At 30.9% G+C, this 23,955-nt stretch overlaps 1 protein-coding gene across 6 annotated transcripts in view; it reads left to right on the top strand.

The window, feature by feature from the left end:
* The window catches only part of LOC127734481 (FERM domain-containing protein 5-like), a 57,555-nt gene extending 45,252 nt beyond the window's left edge, over positions 1-12,303 (top strand). For 5 of the 6 annotated variants that reach the window (XM_052244379.1, XM_052244377.1, XM_052244378.1 and 2 more), the window contains 5 exons: positions 217-294; positions 623-691; positions 1,623-1,717; positions 3,007-3,030; positions 6,349-12,303. In XM_052244379.1, the coding sequence (XP_052100339.1) occupies positions 217-294; positions 623-691; positions 1,623-1,717; positions 3,007-3,030; positions 6,349-7,094 (1,012 nt within the window). In that variant the 3' untranslated portion in view covers positions 7,095-12,303. The remainder of the gene's footprint in view (positions 1-216; positions 295-622; positions 692-1,622; positions 1,718-3,006; positions 3,031-6,348) is intronic. The other variant, XM_052244376.1, reaches the window with a different exon arrangement.
* The last annotated feature ends 11,652 nt before the right edge of the window (positions 12,304-23,955 follow it).

Genomic DNA, 23,955 nt, shown 5'->3' with positions numbered 1-23,955 from the left:
AATATTTTATGCATGTTCAGGATGACATAAGAAAAATTAACATAAAGATTAAACTAAAGATAATAATTTACAAGGTTGCTGAAATGGAACATGTATATTTAACAGGTAGTAAAAGCAAGCAAATCACAAATTAATGTGATACAAAAATCTTGTATATAACTGAACGTGACACCAAAAAAATGATTTTTTACATTCTCTGTTTAATATATTTTACAGGTTAGCTAATTCTGAACATCCTCCAAAAGTGAAATCAGGTGGAAATATCTTCTCCAGAGGTTCAAAGTTTAGGTTCAGGTAAGCAGAAAGGGTATTTGGTTCATGCACATTCAAATGACATGTGTTTGCATTTTATAAAGTCTTATGTCATTCAAATAATAAAATGGAAAAAAGTTTATATAATCCATTAGAAATTGTGAAATGTTTGATGGATAATATGCTGTTACATGGACAGTATAGGTTTTACTCCGTCTTGAATGCTATACAGTGACCTGCAGTAGTTTACACCTTTATCCATGTGTTAAAATGATGGATTAATTATTTCTTATAATCTATCTGCAAATATTTGAATTATTTGATGCATTCTTAACTTACCTTTGTAATAACATACAAAAATGTATTTTAGTGGTCGATGTCAACAAGAAGCTTACACAGCCAGTGAAAAAATTGATAGAAGTGAACCAGATTTAGTGAGGTACAATTATAATATGTATTATTTTGTAATCACCTTGTCCGTTCCACCTGTTCTTCTGTTCTATAATCTAACATATATTTTTGTCCGGTTTTCTCAGAAACCGCTGAATATGATGATTTCATATTTGGTCAGCAGTTTTATAAACATCATTATTGTAATGTTCAGCATGAAAATTTTTTAGAAAATTGCTAAGGGGCAAAGAAAAATCATAAATGAAAGAAGGACAAACAACACAGAAAAGAGATGAAATGAAAACTTTTGCAAAACATTACACAGAAGAATGATTGAGAACAAGAATCTCCTTCTAAATCATGAGTGAATTTATGTTTCAAGTCCTTGAAATTGATTAATGTGATGAAGCATCCATCATATCATATCAGAAGTGTCTCAATGACTACTTAAACATATATAAACTGCTTTCCTGGATATCAAATATGCCTAAATTATAATCAGTTTTAACTTGAGATAACTGTATTGTGTTTTAAGCTTGGCCTATATAAAACGTAGGGTCGCAAATTGACTGTTCCTATCGACACATTGGAGCTAGGAAAATAGATATTTGCAACTGTCAAACCAGGTTGTACTTGGGCCAGCTTAAGATACAATACAATTAATAGAAAAACAAAAGTTATGAGGTATCCATCCATGACACGAAATCAGTACATGCACAGCAAAAAAAAAACACAAAAAGCAAAGGAATAGGGCTTTTATTGCTGTTCTTCATCTCAAAGTCACAGTGAGGTCTTCTAATGCAAAACTAACAGATATTCAATTTAAGACATTATTTTGGAAGAAAATTCACCCATAAATTTGTTAATTTAAAATAGCGACTCTCCTTAGAAACAGACTGGTAGACCATGGAATCTACTCTCTTGAAATATATGATGCTGTGATTACAAATTAATTGCATTAGAATGTGGTTTATTTGCAGGACATCATCATTACCTAATTATGCAAGAAAATTGGATTCTCGGTCAGCTATTGGAAAGTTTAATACCATTGGATATGGTAATGCTATCAAAGAAGGTTTGTATACTTTATATTGTTGTCCATATCTCACCATATATACATTTTTGTGCTTTATTTGTCCTTCCACTGAGGCTTTTTCTTGCCTTTACTTTTGCTTTAAAAAAAAGTTAGAAAAAAAGAATTAATGAACATTTGGTAGAATTGCTTCCAAAAATATTTCTATGCTTACTCACAACTTTTTATCTGACCCAAACTTACTTTACTTGGAGCTACGCTGACTTGTTTCCAGTAAATTCAATTTGCAACCATCAAGTCGTCATTTGATGTTCACAAATTGTCAAATACAATACTGTATCTCCTAAATGCCAGTGTTCATTGCAGCATTGCTGTTTAAATTCATTCAGTAGCTTTTTTCTATGGTAAATGGTCTGTAATTTGCTTACAAGACTTCCATTTATTTTATCACAAAAATATTGTCAAGCAAGAGAAAAAGCCTTACTTTATCATTCTTAACATGTTTTGTTTTATAATATTCAATGTCAGTTTTATCAGTTTATTACCTTTAAAGAAAAAAATATTACAATTGTTTGGTTTAAAACCTTTCCTAAAATATATAAAATAATACAAACCATATCAATATCCTTATGTGAAGGTTCGTTTTCATTTTCATTCATGTACACATATTCATTGTCATCTTTTGTTATTTTATCATGAATGAAAGTATTATTTTAATTGCCTATCGCAGAATTTTCATATACAGTAAATAATTGTGTTTTTTTTTTATTAAAATATTTTGAACTGCAGCAATTGAGTAAATCCTAGAAATATTTATGTCTTGCAAAGTTTCTGAACTTTTCTTTAAGTGAATTGAGTTAATTCAAAGTTTATTTCTGTAGTAGATATGTTAAATTTGTGACAACCCAGTTTATTTGTTTTCAATTAACAAGAACTTTGCATTAATATTGTCCATAACAGCTATGACGTTCGTTTAAAATAATTGCCATGTTTAGTTTAGGCGAATATTTAATCAACAGACATTATGCAAACCCAGTATTCTCATATCTGACTAAAACAAGTTTATAGATTTTTAGAGAAGCTGTCTAATAAATGTTTTAGAGAGGAATTCAAAATTTCTCTGGTGAAAAACTCTAAATAACTATCTGAAAGTATTGATTAATTACAAGAAAGTTGGTTGATACCTACTGGGTTTGCATGTTAATCTTAACAAAATAGTTAGAATAGTCGAAATACATTTCATTCATGACTTTTTTGCATGTTTTTATCATTTGTTTCTAATCCTAGCTTAGTATCTCTTTTTGCATGTGATATTTTATACACTATTGTAGATAAAACTAAGAAAAGATATCAAGGTGAGTTTAGAAAGAGTGAGAAAGAGAATGTATCTTTCACAAACAGAATATGCTCATAACAAATGGTTATTGGCAGAAACTGTGATATGCCAACGAATTAAAAAAGATAACAAAATTTTAGAACTTTTGTTGAAAACAATTTATGAATACCGGTACATCAAACACTTTATTGTAATTGAAAGTCTGATTTTAACATATAATTGAAATAATTTTTATTAATAAAAAAATGCCTTTTGTTCCCAGACCTGATAGATTTAAGGATACTTTATAACATTTCAATTGTTTATCCAAGTTTTGTTTCAAGATTCAGATGTAAAAAGGTCTATATTTAAACAACTACATACTACATTCGAATGATATACAATCTGTGGTCATAGATAGTGATGAAAGCTATGCAAAATTAGGTCACCTTGATCTAAATCTCATGCAAAAAGTGACATCAAATTACCGGTATGCATTGAAGTCCATACCTAATAACTATCACCGAGATGGGATATTTTTCAAATGATTTATCATTAAGTAAGTTCATAAAAACCAAGAACTATATGTTAGGTGATAGTGAATTCATTTTATAAGCGTTGAGACCCAAGACCCAAGATCCAATCAAATCTAATATAAGAAGAAGGATTAAGTGACAAGCTGTTTGATATCAATTCAGTTTTGTATCAATCTTCAACAAAATTTCATGTAAGAAAATAGATTTTAATAAATAAATACACATTTGACTGAGCATATTCAAGAAGTGTAGAGGTACAATTAAATGCTGTAGTCTTTATTTTCACCTGCACAGTGCATACCTGTCTGCTTTTACCTTTGATCTCGTGATGTAAATTTGACATTTTACAGATTTAGCTATTGTATGACTGTGATTTGGCTGATAATGTTTTATACCATGCCTTGTTAGCTACCTTAAATTTGGGTTTATTTTTTGTTATTGAGGGCAGAAGCTGGCTTTTGTGCAACCACAGAATAAATTCATAGTAATGATATGAAAAATTGATATAATTGGCATTTTGTGCTACATGTATTTTTGTTTTGTTTTTTTCCCCCCGATGGTACGGCTACAATCTACACATATTTTCATATAACTGTTCAGATGTATGTTAATTTTGATAATTTACATATGGTTGTTCTCTTCCTTTCTGCTTAAAACTTGCATACAAAATATTATAAAGAAGCCAGAACTCAGAACAGTAGATTTAGCTTTAAAAGGAAGGATAACTCTATAATTGAATAAAAATTGTAATTCATGCAACTTAAGAAAAAAACTTTAAATGAAAAGAACAATACCTTATGTTGTAGTATTAGAGCAGAAATTTCAGTTTCACCATTCAATTAAGAAATTTCTAAAGAGATAATGTAAAGGTCAATGATTTAGAAAAGAAATTTAAATTCCTGCTTAAATGTTTTGATACCAAATTAGCTTTGTATGTTTTGTGAATATTTATAGACAGGTATGCCACTGTGAGGTTGATTCAATTGTTTAGAGAACCTTAATTTGATCAATGTGGGTATTTCTGGTCAAGTTACTTAGCTGTGTAGATACCTGAAATCTCAAAAATACATATGATTTGGAGTCTTTGTCAAGTAGATCATCAGGGACTGTCTTTATGGTCAAGTTTCAAAGCGTTGTACATACACTGAAATCTCAAAAATGTTAATATGATTAGTAGTCTTAATCAATTTGATCTTCTATGGCCTCTATGGTCAAATTACTTAGCTGTAATGATTACAGCATCCTTTCACAAATATGTGAAAAATAGAGCCTTTCTCATTTTTATCATGCAGTATACTTTTGTGGAGGCACTAAACTGTATAGAATATTTAACTTCAGCCTTTCACAAATGCATCTTGCTCTATTAATGTGCAAAGATGACAATTTCGTACATATCTTATATGTGATAAAATTGCCAGTACATCATTGTCTTGTCATTGGTTTATAGTGCACGTGGTTAGATGGGATGTCCTCTATCAGGTTGCCACTCAGATTTATTATTATATTGATTTAAAAAAGCCTGGTAACTGTCCCAATTATAGTATCATCTATTAAAAGATTGAAGGGTTATTAATATTGCTGTCCATTTGATATTTACTCCACGTCTCCTTTTGTTTGTGTCTGATTATAGTAGGCATTCTTACAATACCTTTGCAATGAGAGGAACAAGAAAATTCCGTCATTATCCTGCAGCTAAATGTGTACATGTTTCTTGTTTTAGTGTTATTTGAATGCATTTCTGTTCCATCTTTTTTTGCATGAATTAAGGTTCTCTTTTTAAGACAGTATTTGCTACTTTCACAAAACTACAACAAAATTAACTGTATGTTATCTATATCTAGGTACATAGGAACTTTAGGGGTAATTGATACTTTCCAAATTTTTTGAAAAAAAAATTCAAATGTATAAGTTTCTTAATTAGAAAACAAATATATGCAAATTCAAAAAGAAAAAGAAAAAGATATTGATGTTATAATTTATACTGCAAATATAATTCAATGTCTTCCTTAATAGTATCCTATGTTCCACTAATACCATTTGCACATTGTGTTGGTAGCTCTATGATTAAACCAGAGTACTTATTACTAATGCATTTAGTTGATTTACAGGGTATAGCTGTGTATAACTAAACATTAGTGACTAGAATATCAAAAACATGTCTGCAGCAGCTGCTTAATTTTTTTTTTTTTTTTTTTGGAAAGTTTGAAAAAAAGCTGTGAAAACAAATAGTTTGGATTCTTTTTATTGAGCCTGGGGGATTTTGTCTGGGAACTAAGACATAGCAATCCTACATCTCTGTCTCCAATATTTAGACATAGTTTTAGATATCAATCACTTTTTCAAACCTTCATGGAATATTATGTAACTTGGACAGAAGCTTTTTCTTCATAATACAGTATCCATAACAAGATTTTAAAATTGTTTTCTTCATTTTCTCGTATATAACTGATAAATAGATTTACTGTTACACTGACATCAGCAAAAGCAGGCTAGTATACATTTTTTTTCCACACAAATTTTGGCCTTCAACATGCCAGGGGTACTTGTTCAGCTCCATTATCTTAAATTTGGGATGTCAAAAACATTATTCATTTGTTTGAATGATCCTTTAGGCTTTAATTTCAAGTGCAATGCCAGTTTTTGTGGTTATGCAAGATTTCATTCATGGCATATAAGATACTATTTATACATATGCACAGGAAAAAATTTAGTCATTCAAATTTCAATTAGAATGGAGAAATTCCAAGTAAGTTGATAATTATAGACATGCATTAGAAAAACAGTGTACATATTATAATTAAGATGTTTATTGTCTTTTACAGAAACTCCAATTGATGTAACTCAAAAAGAAACCAAGGAGAAGAGTAGCCCTGTCACTAACCTGGCTCCCAGTCCTATTGTTGTTGCACCAATGGCTGCCTCAGAAGATAGCTCGTTGGATGAAGTCATTGAACACAACAAAGTTGTTCAGGTTGAGTCTGAACCCCCTAAGAAAATGAATGGCTCTGTTCCAACTCATGTATTAGAAACAACATTTGATTCAATGCCTAATTATGAACCTGAACAAACAATTCTAGAAGATTCTATTAATAATGTCACAGGATATGACGAGTCTTATGATACTGAAGAAGATGTTACAAAGTCTAGTTTAGAAGACCAGATCAAGGATCTAGAGGATTACATCATTAAGAAAGATAGCGAGCCACAACAGCCTAACCATGTCACACAGCAGGAACCAGTAATAGAAGAAACAGTAGCACCAGTCAAGTCAGAGCGTAACCAGTCAGCACCACCATCGCAGAAAGAGAATGACATCTCTCCTGTCACAGCTCAACCAGCCAATCAGGCTGTAGAAGAAAAGCCAAAAAGCGGAGGCGTTGGTTGTTGTAAAATCTTATTTTTCACATTATTCTTTATTTTTGTGACACTGGCAGTTACTTTGATTGTTATCTTGAACTCAAACATAAAACACCCAATGGTGAGCGAACTTCGTCAACAATTTAAATTTATTGATCCTGTCAGAGACTATATAACTCACAAAGTTAGAGCCATTTTAAAAAAGTCCTAAATCATGCCGACCACATGGTTGATGGTTGCGGGAGATTTTTTATACATTACTTTGTCCAGGAAGAAGGTGCCTAAACATCATTGCTTAAGATTTTTTATACAAATAAGTAAACATGCAAGAACAAATATTGTCATTTTGCTTCATTGAAGAAAAATAGGAGAAAAGATCTGTGTATTTTTATTCATTTTGTCACATGCATAAATATGTACTCAAACATCTTCATGTTAAAAAAATGATATTGCTTTATTCATATGTTTTAGAAGGTTACTATAGATTATATATGTATTAAAAAAAAAAAATTCAAATATTGTTAGAGTACTATGCTAATTTAAATGGCTTGATGATTTTATTTTAAAACGCTTCAACTTGAATATTTTAGGTAATTTTAACCTATATAGAAAATAAACACAAAAGAAGCAGATGTGTTTTTGTACTAAAAAAGGGTTGTATTTTTCTGAGATTTTAATATCAAAAGGAAATAAAGGCATTTATTGTTGTATAAATGTACTAAATGCATATGTATGGCTTGTAAAGGAGAGAAATTTAACCATTGATTACCTCAAACAAATGGCAAGGTAGACTTTCAAATCATATGACATTATTTCATAAACCAAAACCACACTAATAATGGCATTTTAAATGGTAACAATTTGTCTATTAATTCACTATTTTTATTACTCACTTGAGATAAAGCACATACAAGTTGTGTCTAAAGATTCGTTATACATTTAATCTTTGGATTTTTACTTTATTCAAATGTATTTTAATGTCTCTTGGGAAACAAAGGTTTAGATAATTGAATCCAGAAAAAAAAGTCTCAAATTTTTTTAATCTTTCTAAAGACAAATAGTTGAAAGCACACATCTATGAAATAGAATGTTAACCATGTGCAATGTGAATATACATATCATTTTATAGTATAAACTTTTACTTGCTGTACATCTAATGAGCTTGGTATTTTTTTATATGAAATAGTGTATTATTAATTATTTTATATTTGTTGTTGCTTTACTTTTGTTATGGTTGCAATAATGTATTTATAGAATTATGTCTATAGAGTTGTTATCTTATGTATACATATATCTTCTTTACTGAGGCCAAATATTTGTAGCAGGAGAAATGATAAAATTGTTCATGTAATTTTCTATATGTGTGTATCTTTTACATTTTCTTTAGACTTTCTATGTTTGTGGACTTTCTCAAACAACAATATTTTAAATAAGATAGATAGGCTAAGGGTAAAATTAACAAAACATTTCATGGTGCTGAATAAACTATGATTATAAAGGATAAGGGAAGATAACTCAGTTAATTTGTAAAATTTTACTTTATTATTGTAAGCTTTATGGCTACATTATGTAGTTTAAGTAATTTTTGGTAAATTCAAAATTATACCGCTATGCTTTATTGGAATCAATATTGATTATTTATCCAAAAAAAAGTAAAGATGATGTTATTCCAAAAAAATATATTTGGTAGATGTCTTTGAAATTAATATAAAGAACAGACATGGCTGCATGTAGAGCTCTTGTTATGAGAGATAAGAAAGTTTAATATCTGTTTATGTTTTTTTTTATTTAGTTGCATGCATTTTTATTTTCCTTTTAAATTAGAATTTGTCATATGCAGAAACCTTTTAGTTTAATAACTTATCTATATAAAGTATGTGGCAGAAAACTAGTAACTAAGGTTGGAATTTTGATATTTATTGAATTTTTATTTAGCTTGAAATGAAAAGTAAAGGATTGGTATTGATGAAAGAGTCTTTGTGATTAAAGTTTTGATCTGTTCGTTGGTTATATGGATGATTCATTCAAATCTAGAAATATGAAGATCTGAAAGTTATGTGATTGAAGCCCCAGATAATTTCAAATTTTGATATACACATCACATGTACCTAAAAGATAAGTTTTCCCTGCTGGGTCCCACGTGTGGTCTGTATGTCAGATAGCAAGACCTTTTAGGTAATGAAAGCATGATGCTGTTGACAGCCATAGCTAAGATTTGGTTAGGCTTAAGACTAAAATATTGGATATCACAACAATTTGGATCTGTAGTCAGTCTTTGCTAAGACTTTACCAGAATCCTAAAAATTGGGTATCAACACAATATTGATCATATGTTAGCATTATACTGCAATCTACATATTGGGTACTATATCCAAAGTTGTCTAATAGAGGTTGACCTCAGTCAGCTTTTATATGTACATCCTAGTAACCTATTATGTGGTTGGTTGTGGTAAGATGGCCTAAGTCAGTTGATGTTTACTTGCTGAGTTATCAGTTTTGATAGAGTTAAGGATTTTACAAGGTTGTCAGTTTTGAAAGAGTTTAGGATTTAAGAATTTTTGATAGAATTGAGGATTTGGGGAATTCATTGACTTCTCTGCATGTATGTGATATCATTATTTAGTCATTTGGTAAAAGTAAATATTTTCAAGCATTGCATTACTTTTATTATACAAGAAAGTTTCTGACTCGAGTTTCTGTACTATTTGTAAACAAAAAGTTGAAAAGACCTCATTGGAAGAGAATTATTCTGGACATAAGACCTTTGCTTACACAGTAATTTATTTCTTAATTTTCTGCCTGTACATTATATAGATAACTTACATTTTCTGAGCACCTTGTGTGATAGGTCTACTGTTTCTGTAACAAGTCATTATTGTTTTGCTTGAAAAAAAAACAATGATGATTTGCGGTAGAAAATTTGAATATTATTTTCGTACAATATATTTTATCTTCATTTTGTTACAGTGTGGATCTATCCTGCTTCAACTGTTTTAAATTTTTCTTATTGCTTCTCATTTTCTTACACATTGAGTTCATATTCAGTTTTTGATTTTGAGATTCACAATTAGGAATAAATAATTCCACAATTCTATTTGTTTGATTCCAAAAATAGCTTCTAACAAAAGGATCTGAATAAACATTAAGGAGAAATGAGGATAAAATGTAAACAATATAATAGTAGAATGTCAATATTCAATACAGCAGTAGATCTAACTTTGGCAGGCATTTTACCAAAATTCTTTATTGACACGCAGAACATATGCAGGGGATTTCTAGTTCGACAAAGAAACTGCTGTAAGAAATATGAAATGGAAGTTACAATTTCGTATAAAATTGATTAATGTACTGGTAATATAAAATGCCTTCTGAAAGTAAAATGTTCCTGTGTGAGAAAAATCAATGAAAAAAAATTGTTATGAAAAAAAAACTGATTGATTTAAATCACTCATTACCATGTGAGAAAGCTTTGCCAAGGAATGTTAAACTTTTCGTGGTCATATACCTGCGTTTGGGTGTGAAGATGAACTTTACAAATTGCTGCTTTGTAATGAATCCTTTTGTAGATTTTAACATTTTTATATCTTTTAGTTTTTTGCATCACCTTGCATGCTTCCTGGCCTAGTCCAAATTTAGTATAAAGCTATTATTTTCACATATGCAAATTCACAACTAAATTTTAGAATTAAAATGATTATTAATTTCACAAAATCAGCACCATGACTAAAAGCATGTACATTGTACTTTCAACTTTTGTTTCCATTTAAAAATTTCACTGTTGATGGGTAAATGAGATTCATACAAACAAGAGCTGTCTTGTTTCAATTACAATACAACACCAAATCATTCTACATTTTTTGTATATCATTACAAGTGTTGCCATAGTTTACTGCTGTTATGGAAGTTTTTATTTTTAAACACAACTTAGTTAAAATTGGAGAGTATTTTTCTATGAATATTTTTTTAAGACACATATTTTATTTATAGTCCACTAACTTGCTACAACACAGGTATATAATATTTAATGGCATAATTCAGAAATGGTTGGAAATTCATTGTATTGGACATTATGATTGATCTAGATGTCGTATATGAGGAAGAGCACTGAAACTGCACAACATGATTTAAGAGGATGGAAATTAAATTTCTTAATTGGTCTTGAAAAAAACTTGTGTAATTAGAATTAAGATACATGTATGTTATAATGTAATTTGTGTTTACTTTCCCTTCTTTGTCTTTCTAATTTTCTTATTGTAATTTATATTTTTAAAAACCACTTCAGAAGTGAATATTGTAGGTTTTTGTGAGGTAAAAATTGATGTAATGTTTACATCCTACAGCAAGTGCTTTGTTTAATTGTATTTATTGATGCCTTATAGGGATGCTAAAATCAGCAGCATTTTTTGAAGAAAAAACAAATTTTTCACATACATGCTTTTGTAAAATATTTTCCTGTACACTTACTAAATTTCTGTTAATTAATTGAATTACAAAAATAGATAAAAAAATTATTCATTAAAGCCTTTGGCAATGATGAACCAAACATTTTTAAACTCATATTTGAATACCGTAATACTTTTCCTCATTTGTCAATTCAATAGAATCAAGAATTATTTTTTTTCCTAATAAACATGAGATTAAGTAAGAGTTACAGCTAGAATAAGGAGCCTGCATTTCATTAGCTTGTCTAGTCAGGGTAGTTTATCAGAAATATGTTTGTTGATTATATAATAAATTAGGTCACTGAAAATATGATGACACAAAAGTAGGGCATTATTTATTGTAGTTCAACAAAACTGTTTGGATAATGAGCTAAGCTTATCTGTTTCACTTCATTCGTTATGCAACGCATCTTGTGGAAAACTGAATATTTAATTGTAATATGATAATTAACATGAACAAATGTGTAGCTTTGTTAATATTCTACAATCCAAGAGTCGGAAGTGATTATTTAATTATTGTTTTGGGTCAAAACATTGAAATTTTAAAGCATTACAATTAAGTGGTTGTTTATCAGATATTTTGTTTTTCTTATAACTTGAAAGAAATTTTAGTTAATTTATTTGTATCATCTATTCTTTATTGTTATAACTAATATATTAAATAGAATTTGTGTACAGGAGAAAAACTATATAAGAATTGATCAGGATTTGAATTTAGAATATTTCGGATTGATCAAATCTAGGTACAATTTTACTATGTAATTTTTTTTAAAGATAGTGTAAAAAAAGAACAACTTTATTTTATTTTAGGTGATAACATGACACTGAGACAAATCTTTACAGACATTTTATATTTGATTTACAAAACAAGGTTGTATATACATTGAATTATTTGCAATATTTGTATCATCATGAGAACCTATTACTTGTATGTGTATACATAATGGTCTGGTTTATTTAATAAAATCAGAATTCATATTTGTGTTTACATGCTTAAAATTGAAGACTGTGTAAAGTAGACCATGCACAAGAATCAGCTTGTACACTGATTTTATCATTTCAATATCTAGTGCATTCTGGGTAATATTTTCAAAAATATACACATTGTTGTTAGTTATATACACGTATGGTGTGAGAATTTATTTCATTCTGGTGTACAAACACTGAACTTGAGATTCTGCATGGTTAATTATAAACTAGAAATTTTTTACTTTGCTTCCACTGTGCTGCATTGTAATTTGTCAGAAATAAGAAAGTTACTTTGCTCCTCCTCTTAGTTATATACATTGGAAAAACAACAAAATAAACATATTTTTATGCTACATCCTCAAATGAAACATCGATATGTTGACAACATTGTGATAAACATCAACCAATTGAGTCATTAAAAACTAAATCATCAAAAGTAGTGGACATCTGAAAAATACAGTGAATCCTGTCTAACTGACAAAACTAAACAATGCCTCAAGCAAACACCTATTCAAAAGCAAACACTTTCATCTGGCCATAAAACAATTGGCTTTTACTTATTTAATCTCTGATTTCAAACAACTGTCTTCTCTGGAAACTGTCTTCTTTGGAGTAAAACTTGCCCCCTAAAATGATTTCCCTATTTAAATATAGTGAGTATATCTGATGAAATTTCAGAGTGCTTTGAAGAAAACAGATGAAAAAGACAAGAAATTCAGTTTGCCACTATAAAAAAGTCATTTAAGTATACACTGTAATATGGCTAATTTCTGTTTTGAATGACATCGAAAAATTCTAAATTTCAAATTTTACAACATTTAATATTCAGTACCTGATGATCCTTTAGTGGTACAAAGAGATTTGAATGTTTGAATGCAAATTCCAATGGTATGCTGAGTAATTTATGATAACAGCTGTGATGATCCATGTGATATAGTTAAAAATATAAATAAAAAAAGGTGAGTTACTGTCTCATTGATCTACCCCCTCTCAATTTAGTCATGATAACCAAGAAATAAACCCAGCTTCATAATGAATGGATATGATCTTAGTTGTTGAGTTCTTTATTACATTACTGTGGTAACAATAGGTATTCTGTTGAACATTTATCAATCAAGTATATTTTAGGTATAATTGATTTTTTGTGTAAAAAAAAAGTGATATTATTACCCACACACACAAACATACACAAAAATGCTCCATAAAATTGAAGAAGTAAACAGAACAACTGTTAATGATAGAGAACATAGAAAATTGAAATATGAAATGATTTAAAGATAAACAGCTTTACATGTAACATAACAAAATGGGAAACAGAAGTTCTTAGCAGACAATACAAGTGTTACATATTTGTTTTTCGTTCATTAATTTGTACATAAATTAGACCGTTAATTTTCTCATTTGAATTGTTTTACATTTGTCATTTCGGGCCTTTTATAGCTGACTATGCTGTATGGGCTTTGCTCATTGTTGAAGGCCCTATGGTGACCTATAGTTGTTAATTTCTATGTCATTTGGTCTTTTGTGGAGAGTTGTCTCATTGGCAATCATACCACATCTTTTTTTATAAATATAAGAATGGCACAATATTTCATGTATTGCATACAATACAACAAACTCATTTAGCCTATAGTGGTTTAATGTATTCAATAAGAAGAGAAAAAAAAAAAGGTTTTTGAGTACCAATGCAAATAGTTTAGCAACATCACCATTCCGTCTTACCAGAAAGTCGGATCTCTTCATGCAACGTCTGAAGTAGTGTGTATAAATTGTTCATCCATAACTTTGAAGATTTTATAGCATCATAATTTTCAGAGGGTGTGAAAACTCTGATAATTTATAAAGGCTTCCCGTGACCTTTGTGTTTGATTTTAAGAATAACTGATTTAAACATGGGTTGAGGTAAATAAAGTATTTCTGTATACAAAGTTATTGCATTGAGTTGTGTTTGTGATCTGTTTCTTTTCAAGTTTAAACATAACAAGGGGTAACAGGAATTACCCACAATGCAACAAACCACATCAACCATTAACAACCGACTACTCCAAAAAACAAACAGTAATGAACAACACATGGTCTAGATAGCTTAACTTTGTATTGGTATAAAATGTGAGGGGTTAAACCAGTTTTAGGTGTGTACAAATCTCCCCTTTGCCTATCTAAACCATAAGTTGTGTTTATCATGATGACTTAGTGCAGGTTATGTCAGATTGAGTCATACCTGTATTGTCTGATATCTGTTTGTAGTGTTGTGGTTATTTAGGAAAACTGCCGAAATCATCTGCAATTTTGTGACAAAGTCTTGAAACACAAAGAGCAGTTATCACCATGTTCACAGCCAACTGTAGTGGTAACAATCCTTTAGGATAGGACACCGTTTTAGTCAACTGTTGCCAAAAATTGAAAATCAAAATATTATTCATCAACATTCATTAGTGCAAGAATTCTCATTTCTTAAGTAAGCATTGTAACTAATAAAGCATCTCATTTAAATTTTTGCTAAATGTGTTGCACAAACATTGAAAAGCTGTTAAATATCCACTTGATGTTTTTGAGAAATGATAAATATGCAAAATGAGGCCCCTCATGGAGGTGTCCAAGTAATCACAGAATCACAAATTTTTTGCCAATATAATCACATGATCATTAATTATTTTTTTAAACAAGATAATCAAATAATCAAAAATACAGTCCTAGATTATCAAATCATGAAATATTTGGTCTGGTAATCAAATAATCACTATAAAAACGGCCAAGTAATCACATAATCAAAAACCCCATGAGAAGGCTCCAAAATCAGTATTAATCAAATTAGTATATAAATTGGTATAAACAATGTATCTTTCATTAACTGACATATTTGAGGTTTATTTGTTCATTAATATCACCAACTATAGCTAACCTGTTGGGATCTCTTCTGACACTTGTGTGCTTGCTGAGAAGCAGTTAAAACCGATCTGGACAGGGTTTGAACCAATGACCTCCTGCACTGGAGCAAGCATGCTACCAGGAGAAATTGAGGTTTTGAATAGATTTGGGAGTTCTTTGAACATGTGAGTTTTGGTTCAGGTTGTATAAAAGGAGGTTGTGGCCACATTAACTTGAAATCTCATTCAGATGTTCTCTATGATGACCTTTTAAAAATATTTACCAAATTAGGGTTTTGACCCAGATTTTACAGGTTCATTGAACATAAATATGTTGGGGACATGGTGTCCTATGGACACATATTCTTGTTCGTAAATAATCATTGCAAGGTATATATGTCTGTCTGACTGGGTTCATATATTCATGGTTCAGTGCTCAAAGTTACATTTTTTTGATAATGTTCTTTTCTGAGGTACTGGTCTAGTCTTGCCTTTTTGTCATTTTGATGGTATACTGCATATGTTGAAATTAAAATTGTAATATTTCAACATGTAAACTTTGCATGATGGTGACTGGTAACTGACGGTAACTGGTCCTCTACCAGTACTGTTTAGTAATGGTCAACTTTATTTGGTGTATCAACTAATTGTAAGGTGTAAATGTCTGCTAGGGTTCATCTGACCTTGACCACATTTTTAAGGTTCATTCATCATGCAATGATAAGTTTTTATTGATTAGATCTAATATTTTGTATGCATGTTTTTAAATTCTCTGTAACCTTTCTACTTGCATGGGTTTTATGAGAATAAACTATTTAACTTTCTAGTACCAGTTACCGTCTGAAATTCACAGTTTTTCTCAAAGAATGTGTCTCCTTCCTGCTCTGAATGTGCATTTTATGTCAATTATAATCAACCACTTACACTGTATTGAACTGGTAGAGAGACATTTTGAAAATTATAAATCTTTTTAAATTCTTTTGAAACAAATTGTTTATTCTAACGCAAGGTTAGATCATGCTTTGTCTTCAAATGGAAAATTTCCAAAATCAAGGAGATCATAAAACGATGACATCATGTCCCAACACATGTATCTTCCAACGACATGTTTAGTTTACAGAAAAATCAGCATTTCCCTATCTTAATTGGATCAAACAAAACCAGACTTTTTACAAATGAACTTAAAATGTTATCTGAAGATATCAGCAGTCTGTTGTTTTTACGCAACGCTTCCTTTATTGAATAAAATGGCAAATGACTGGGAACTGACGGTATCTGGTTCTCTACCAGTACTGTTTAGTAATGGTCAACTTTATTTGGTGTTTCAACTAATTATAAGGTGTAAATGTCTGCTAGGGTTCATCTGACCATTTCCACATTTTTAAGGTTCATTCATCATGCAATGTTAGTTTTGTTGATTAGGTCTCAGATGCTGCAAGTAATAGGTATTTACTATTCTGTGTATAGAATGATTGTAAGATGTTAATGTCCATCTGATAAGGTTGACAAACATAAAAAGAGAGTTTAATGTCTTATTTATAAAAGGGGGACAAATATATGCACAGGTCAGGTTAAGGGGATTAGCACAAGCGGTAGGTTAATGATAATCAGTACAGTTGTATAAGCATTGGTACATCTAGCACCCTCACCACTTATCGGTCAATGATATTTGGTATGCAATTGTATTAGCATTTGCATGGAGATTATATGGCCCAGCCCCCTCATCATGATTAACTGAATTTCAAACTTTAGCATAGTTTACATGTAAAAGTTTGTGTTTAGGTCAGTTTATAGGGAACCACTTATGATAAGTCAATGGTATTTGGTATGCAGTTTTATAAGCATTGATATTTCTCAATATCAAGAAGGTTATTAGGCCCTGCACCTGCAGTCATTGTCTTTGAAGAATATTTTGCAAAGTTAACATGTTGAAATATTACAATTTTAATTTCAACATATGCATTATACCATCAAAATGACAAAAAGGCAAGATGTTACACTATTGTTTCAGATAAGGGTGAAGGTTTGGTACCATTAAAATGTTTAAACCCGCTTCAAATATTTGCACCTGTCCTTAGTCAGGAATCTGATGTTCAGTAGTTGTCGTTTGTTTATGTGGTTCATAAGTGTTTCTCGTTTCTCATTTTTTATATAGATTAGACCGTGGTTTTTCCCGTTTGAATGGTTTTACACTAGTATTTTTTGGGCCCTTTATAGCTTGCTGTTCGGTGTGAGCCAAGGCTCCGTGTTGAATACCGTACTTTGCCCTATAATGGTTTACTTTTATAAATTTTGACTTGGATGGAGAGTTGTCTCATTGGCACTCATACCACATCTTCTTATATGTATATAAGACATATCTGTGTCGACAGTTTATAATTACAGTATTATATACGGTTTATGGAGCAAGTTTTTTTTGTTGCCTGATCTGAAATTTAAGATTAGACTGCCTGTCACAATTCTTACACCAAGGACAAGATGGATAACATGGAAAAACATTCAAATTATTCAATGTATTGTATTAATATTATGAAATATAGCTGTATTTTTGTCGAGCCTTCGACTTTTGTCGAAAAAGTGAGACATAGCGATCCTACATTCCGTCGGCGTCGTCATCGTCGTCGTCGGCGTCCACAAATATTCACTCTGTGGTTAATGTTTTTGAAATTTTAATAACTTTCTTAAACTATCCTGGATTTCTACCAAACTTGGACAGAAGCTTGTTTATGATCATAAGATAATATTCAAAAGTAAATTTTGTAAAAAAAAAATTCCATTTTTTCCGTATTTTACTTATAAATGGACTTAGTTTTTCTGCCAAGAAACATTACATTCACTCTGTGGTTAAAGTTTTTGAAATTTTAATAACTTTCTTAAACTATCCTGGATTTCTACCAAACTTGGAAAGAAGCTTGTTTATGATTATAAGAAAGTATCCAGAAGTAAATTTTGTAAAAAAAAAAATCCATTTTTTCCGTATTTTACTTATAAATTGACTTAGTTTTTCTGCCAGTAAACATTACATTCACTCTGTGGTTAAAGTTTTTAAAATTTTAACAACTTTCTTAAACTATCCTGGATTTGTACCAAACTTGGACAGAAGCTTGTTTATGATAAAAGCCAGTATCTAGAAGGAAATTTTGTTAAAATTTTTGTTCCATTTTTTCCATATTTTACTTATAAATGGACTTAGTTTTTCTTCCAGTTAACATTACATACAGTCTCCAGTTTAAGTTTTTAAAACATTTATTAGATTCATAAACTATCCTGGATTTTTACCAAACTTGGACAGATAAAATTGAGAATGGAAATGGGGAATGTGTCAAAGAGACAACAACCCGACCATAGAACAGACAACAGCAGAAGGTCACCAACAGGTCTTTAATGCAGCGAGAAATTCCCGCACCCGGAGGCGTCCTTCAGCTGGCCCCTAAACAAATATATATACTAGTTCAGTGATAATGAACGCCATACTAAACTCCAAATTGTACACAAGAAACTAAAATTAAAAATAATACAAGACTGACAAAGGCTAGAGGCTCCTGACTTGGGACAGGCGCAAAAATGCGGCGGGGTTAAACATGTTTATGAGATCTCAACCCTCCCCCTATACCTCTAGCCAATGTAGAAAAGTAAACGCATAACAATACGCACATTAAAATTCAGTTCAAGAGAAGTCCGAGTCTGATGTCAGAAGATGTAACCAAAGAAAATAAACAAAATGACAATAATACACAAATAACAACAGACTACTAGCAGTTAACTGACATGCCAGCTCCAGACTTCAATTAAACTGATTGAAAGATTATGTCTTCATCATATGAATATCAGGCACAATCCTTCCCATTAGGGGTTTAGTATCATACCATCATAACATATATGAGAAGAACATAACCCGTGTCATGCCAACAACTGGTTTTTAAATAAATGTGTTTAGTGCCGATGCAAAGACCCTATAAGTGAATCAATATTAACGCCAAAATATGCAATCTTTAATGACCTGACAACAGTATCGTAACTATATCCCTTCTTAATAAGTCTATTTAAAGGTTTTGTTAGCTTCAGAGGTGAATACTGACATTTTTGTGCTTTATAAAGAATATTTCCATAAAAAATTGGATGTGAAATACCTGAACGTATAAGAAGTCTGCATGTTGAGCTATATTTACGAATGATGTCCTTATACCGATGATAAAATTTAGTGAATGTTTTGACTAGTTTGTGATATGGAAACTATCCTGGATCACTTGTTTATGATAAAAGCTACTTAAAATCAAAAGATAATATAGAGAGGAATATTTTTATTAATTTTTTTCCTCATTTTTGTTGAGCCTGCGATTAACAGCGAAAGTAGGCGAGACACTGGGTTCAGTGGAACCCTTACGAATTTTTGTCGAGTCTTCGACTTTTGTCGAAAAAGCGAGACATAGCGATCCTACATTCCGTCGGCGTCGTTGTTGGCGTCGTCGTCGGCAGCGGCGTCCACAAATATTCACTCTGTGGTTAAAGTTTTTGAAATTTTAATAACTTTCTTAAACTATCCTGGATTTCTACCAAACTTGGACAGAAGCTTGTTTATGATCATAAGATAATATTCATAAGTAAATTTTGTAAAAAAAAAATTCCATTTTTTCCGTATTTTACTTATAAATGGACTTAGTTTTTCTGCCAAGAAACATTACATTCACTCTGTGGTTAAAGTTTTTGAAATTTTAATAACTTTCTTAAACTATCCTGGATTTCTACCAAACTTAGAAAGAAGCTTGTTTATGATCATAAGAAAGTATCCAGAAGTAAATTTTGTAAAAAAAAATTTCCATTTTTTCCGTATTTTACTTATAAATGGACTTAGTTTTTCTGCCAGTTAACATTACATTCACTCTGTGGTTAAAGTTTTTAAAACATTTATTAGATTCATAAACTATCCTGGATATTTACCAAACTTGGACAGAAGCTACTTACAATCAAAAGATAGTATAGAGAGGAATATTTTTATTAATTTTTTTCCTCATTTTTGTTGAGCCTGCGATTAACAGCGAAAGTAGGCGAGACACTGGGTTCCGAATTTTTGCATTTCTTAATTATTTTTTTTTCCTCACATATTTCTGGTAATGTTACAAAGCTTCTTTCTTTTTTAGATACACATAGTGATCAGTTACAGAAACCAGTACATGTGTTTCAAAACTAAAAACACAGGACCCAAACATTTCTTTTTTAAAACTGTTAGGACTTTATGGTCCTATTTTGGGGTAAAATAGTTCTTGTGATACATTGTGTGAACTTTTCTGTCAACCTACACTGATGTACACTATAATACTGTCTTTTATATCATCATTACCAAAATAGGTTCCTGCTGATTAATCCACTGAAGGCCTATAGTAATCACCTACTATTGCATCCATCTGTCAATCACAAATAGTTTCTGATCTATCACTTTCTATGAAAGTCGGCATGATAATTCACCACTTCTAGAAAGTGTGTTGTGTACAAGAAAGAAAACTGTACAGTGAAAGTCATGGTCCAAAACTAAGTTCAACTTATTAATTGCATGTGCACATGTGCAAAAATTGTTTTCGCTTTAAAACTCTTTAGAATTGGTTAATGAAACATGGTATGATTATTCAACACAACTAAAAGATGTTTGGTACAAGTTAAAAAACTGAACATTGGAACTCTTGTTCAAAAGCTTAGTTCAACTTAACCAACCCTGTGCACATGTATGAAAATTGTGTCAGCTTTCTAACTTTAACGCTTAGAGTAAGGGGATGAATTAATGGTGCATAAGTAAAATTATTTCCCTTTGTGGGAATAAGCTATCTTTAAATGGAAAAAACCCTGATTATCTCTAATTTTCATCACAATCTATTTCTTTACTTGAGCCGGGCTTCTGTAATGGATCACATCACTATCCACTGGTTTACTTGAGCTGGGCCTTCTGTAATGGATCACATCACTATCCACTGGTTTACTTGAGCCAGGCCTCCTGTAAGGAATCACATCACTATCCACTGGTTTACTTGAGCCAGGCCTTTCTGTAATGGATAACATCACTATCCACTGGTTAACTTGAGCCTAGCCTTCTGTAATGAATCGGATCACTAGCCACTGGTTTACTTGAGCCGGGCCTCCTGTAATGGATCACATCACTATCCACTGGTTTACTTGAGCCAGGCCTTCTGTAATGGATCACATCACTATCCACTGGTTAACTTGAGCCGAGCCTTCTGTAATGGATCACATCACTATCCACTGGTTTACTTGAGCCAGGCCTTCTGTAATGGATCACATCACTATCCACTGGTTTACTTGAGCCAGGCCTTCTGTAATGGATCACATCACTATCCATTGGTTAACTTGAGCCAAGCCTGCTGTAATGGATCACATCACTATCCACTGATTTACTGAGCCAAGCCTTCTGTAATAGATCACATCACTATCCACTGGTTCACTTGAGCCAGGCCTCCTGTAATGGATCACATCACTATCCACTGGTTAACTTGAGCCAGACCTTCTGTAATGGATCACATCACTATCCACTGGTTAACTTGAGCCAGGCCTCCTGTAATGGATCACATCACTATCCACTGATTTACTGAGCCAAACCTTCTGTAATGGATCACATCACTATCCACTGGTTCACTTGAGCCAGGCCTCCTGTAATGGATCACATCACTATCCACTGGATTTATCATAGAATGGGGGTCTTAATCATCTCAGAAGTTTTCTCTTTCAATAAAACCTATTTTTAATTTAAAGTCATAAGTAATTTTAAGTAATTAAGAACTGGATAGTTCATTAATTCGACCAATTAATCTATAGTTTCCTCATATGACATCTTTTGACAATTACTGGCCACACATTAGTACAAACATATGTTTGACCAGCTGTTGCATCCATTTACTTATTGTTAACAAAGTAATGTATTGTATGTCATAGTATCTCCTGGATGTGCTTCACTAAATATCCCATCAGAAATCAATAAAGGCGTTTCACATTATTATTACACAACCAAATGTTTACATGTTTTTAAGTGGATTAAAATCATTTATCACAAATTTACAAATATTTTATTGTAATTTGGATTATTAATTTAAAATTGGAAGTATTGAAAGAAGTACAAAAAGTGGAAATTCAATAAAATTAGAAAAATATTCAAGAAGATATTCACAGATATTTAATGGAAAGTTTTTAAGCACATAAGATGATAACATGTGGATGTAGTAAATAGAAACTGATCATATACAGCTTATTGAGCAAGAAGCAGGTTTGTAGAGTTATCATAAGCATTCAGAGTTATGTCCCCTTGTTTTTATTAGAACTAATTATATATTGAAAGTTTTTTATTCAAATTGTTTAATTTAGTAATACATTTATTTGATAATTTTATAAGAAAGTATTTATCATTTGCAATGTCCTATATTTTAGTTGACCTGTTCTTTTCAAAAATAGTACATTACTTTCAAAACTTATAGTTTTTTTAATTATCGGTAAAAATATAGTTTTATATCAAACTTCTGGATTTTTGTAACCAAGCTGCTTCATGTAGGAATCATCAAAATAAACATATTTTTTTTTTCAATTGTAGGTAAAAAAGAAAAGGAAGTTTTTAAGCAGACCTAACAGATTAAAGTAAGTCTTAGAGCTTAAATGAACTGTGGGATTCCCAATCCTTAGACTTTAACATATAAGAATTGATTTAAAATTTAAAACCAAAAAATGGAAAAATTGAAAATGAAAATGAAATAGGTTGATCAAATTTAGACAGGAGAGAATGCAGTTTTATGTTTATTGAAATAATTCAGAAAACTTTATTGTTTAGCATTTTTTTTTAATAGTTTTAATAAAAAACAAATAAGTGAAAGGTCGGAGGAAAAAATCATAGATTATTGCACAACAAAATTTTAATTTTTTTTTTACTATTAAATAATTTTAATTCACACTGGTAATACATTTGCATACAACAAAATTTGTAAAATTCCACATAATATTGAAATACCCCCACCAGATTGTTGTTTGGTATCTTATCATGAATAATTAATTACCAAAGAAAATTAGTTTATTTAGACTGTGGATTTCATATATAATTTACGAACAGCAGCCAGTAAATTGTCTTGATAATTAGTTGATTACCTGAGCAAGGTAAATAATAAGGTATATCTTTATTCTTCAGGTGTAATATCCTTGGGTGTGGTACAATTTTTACTTTTTCAAGACTTTCAGGAGTTTAAGCAGCACATGTAAAATTTTAAGAAGGATTTTTTAGACATCATTATTGGGTAAGTAATAACAATTTCATGACTGACATGTATAGATTGTCAGGTTTTCAATACATTGATATTTTACGATATCTAAAGCAGAAAATCATATAATCTCAATATCTTTGCAATTTCTGTTCTTTGTCCTCTCCTTTAGAGAGTATTAGGCTTGACGAAAGTAATAGCTCGATAACGACTTGTAGCATATTGTGATATCACTATTACTTTTCCTCAGACATTGATATGTCGCTGATAAGTTCTGCTCACGTCTCAAAGCCGTGATATGGGAAATTACAGAGCGACTAAGAACGATAAACTTTTTCTGGAGTTTCAAATAAAACTACTTCAGCGGCATTTTTGATTCATATTCAAATTCTGACCTACTTCAATTGTTGCCAATCATTTCTACCATCATTCTGCCAGGAATATGAATGAGGCATACACATTCCTCAACAACCTATTATGACTTCAGGTTTTCATAATCCCCTTTCCCTGTTAAGTTGAGGAGGGATACAGCATTTTGTCCCTTTATTTGGCCA

Source organism: Mytilus californianus, unplaced genomic scaffold (genome assembly GCF_021869535.1).
Source record: "Mytilus californianus isolate M0D057914Y unplaced genomic scaffold, xbMytCali1.0.p SCAF_3, whole genome shotgun sequence".
In the NCBI taxonomy this organism is placed as follows: domain Eukaryota; kingdom Metazoa; phylum Mollusca; class Bivalvia; order Mytilida; family Mytilidae; genus Mytilus; species Mytilus californianus.
This window is presented reverse-complemented; position numbering and strand designations above follow the sequence as displayed.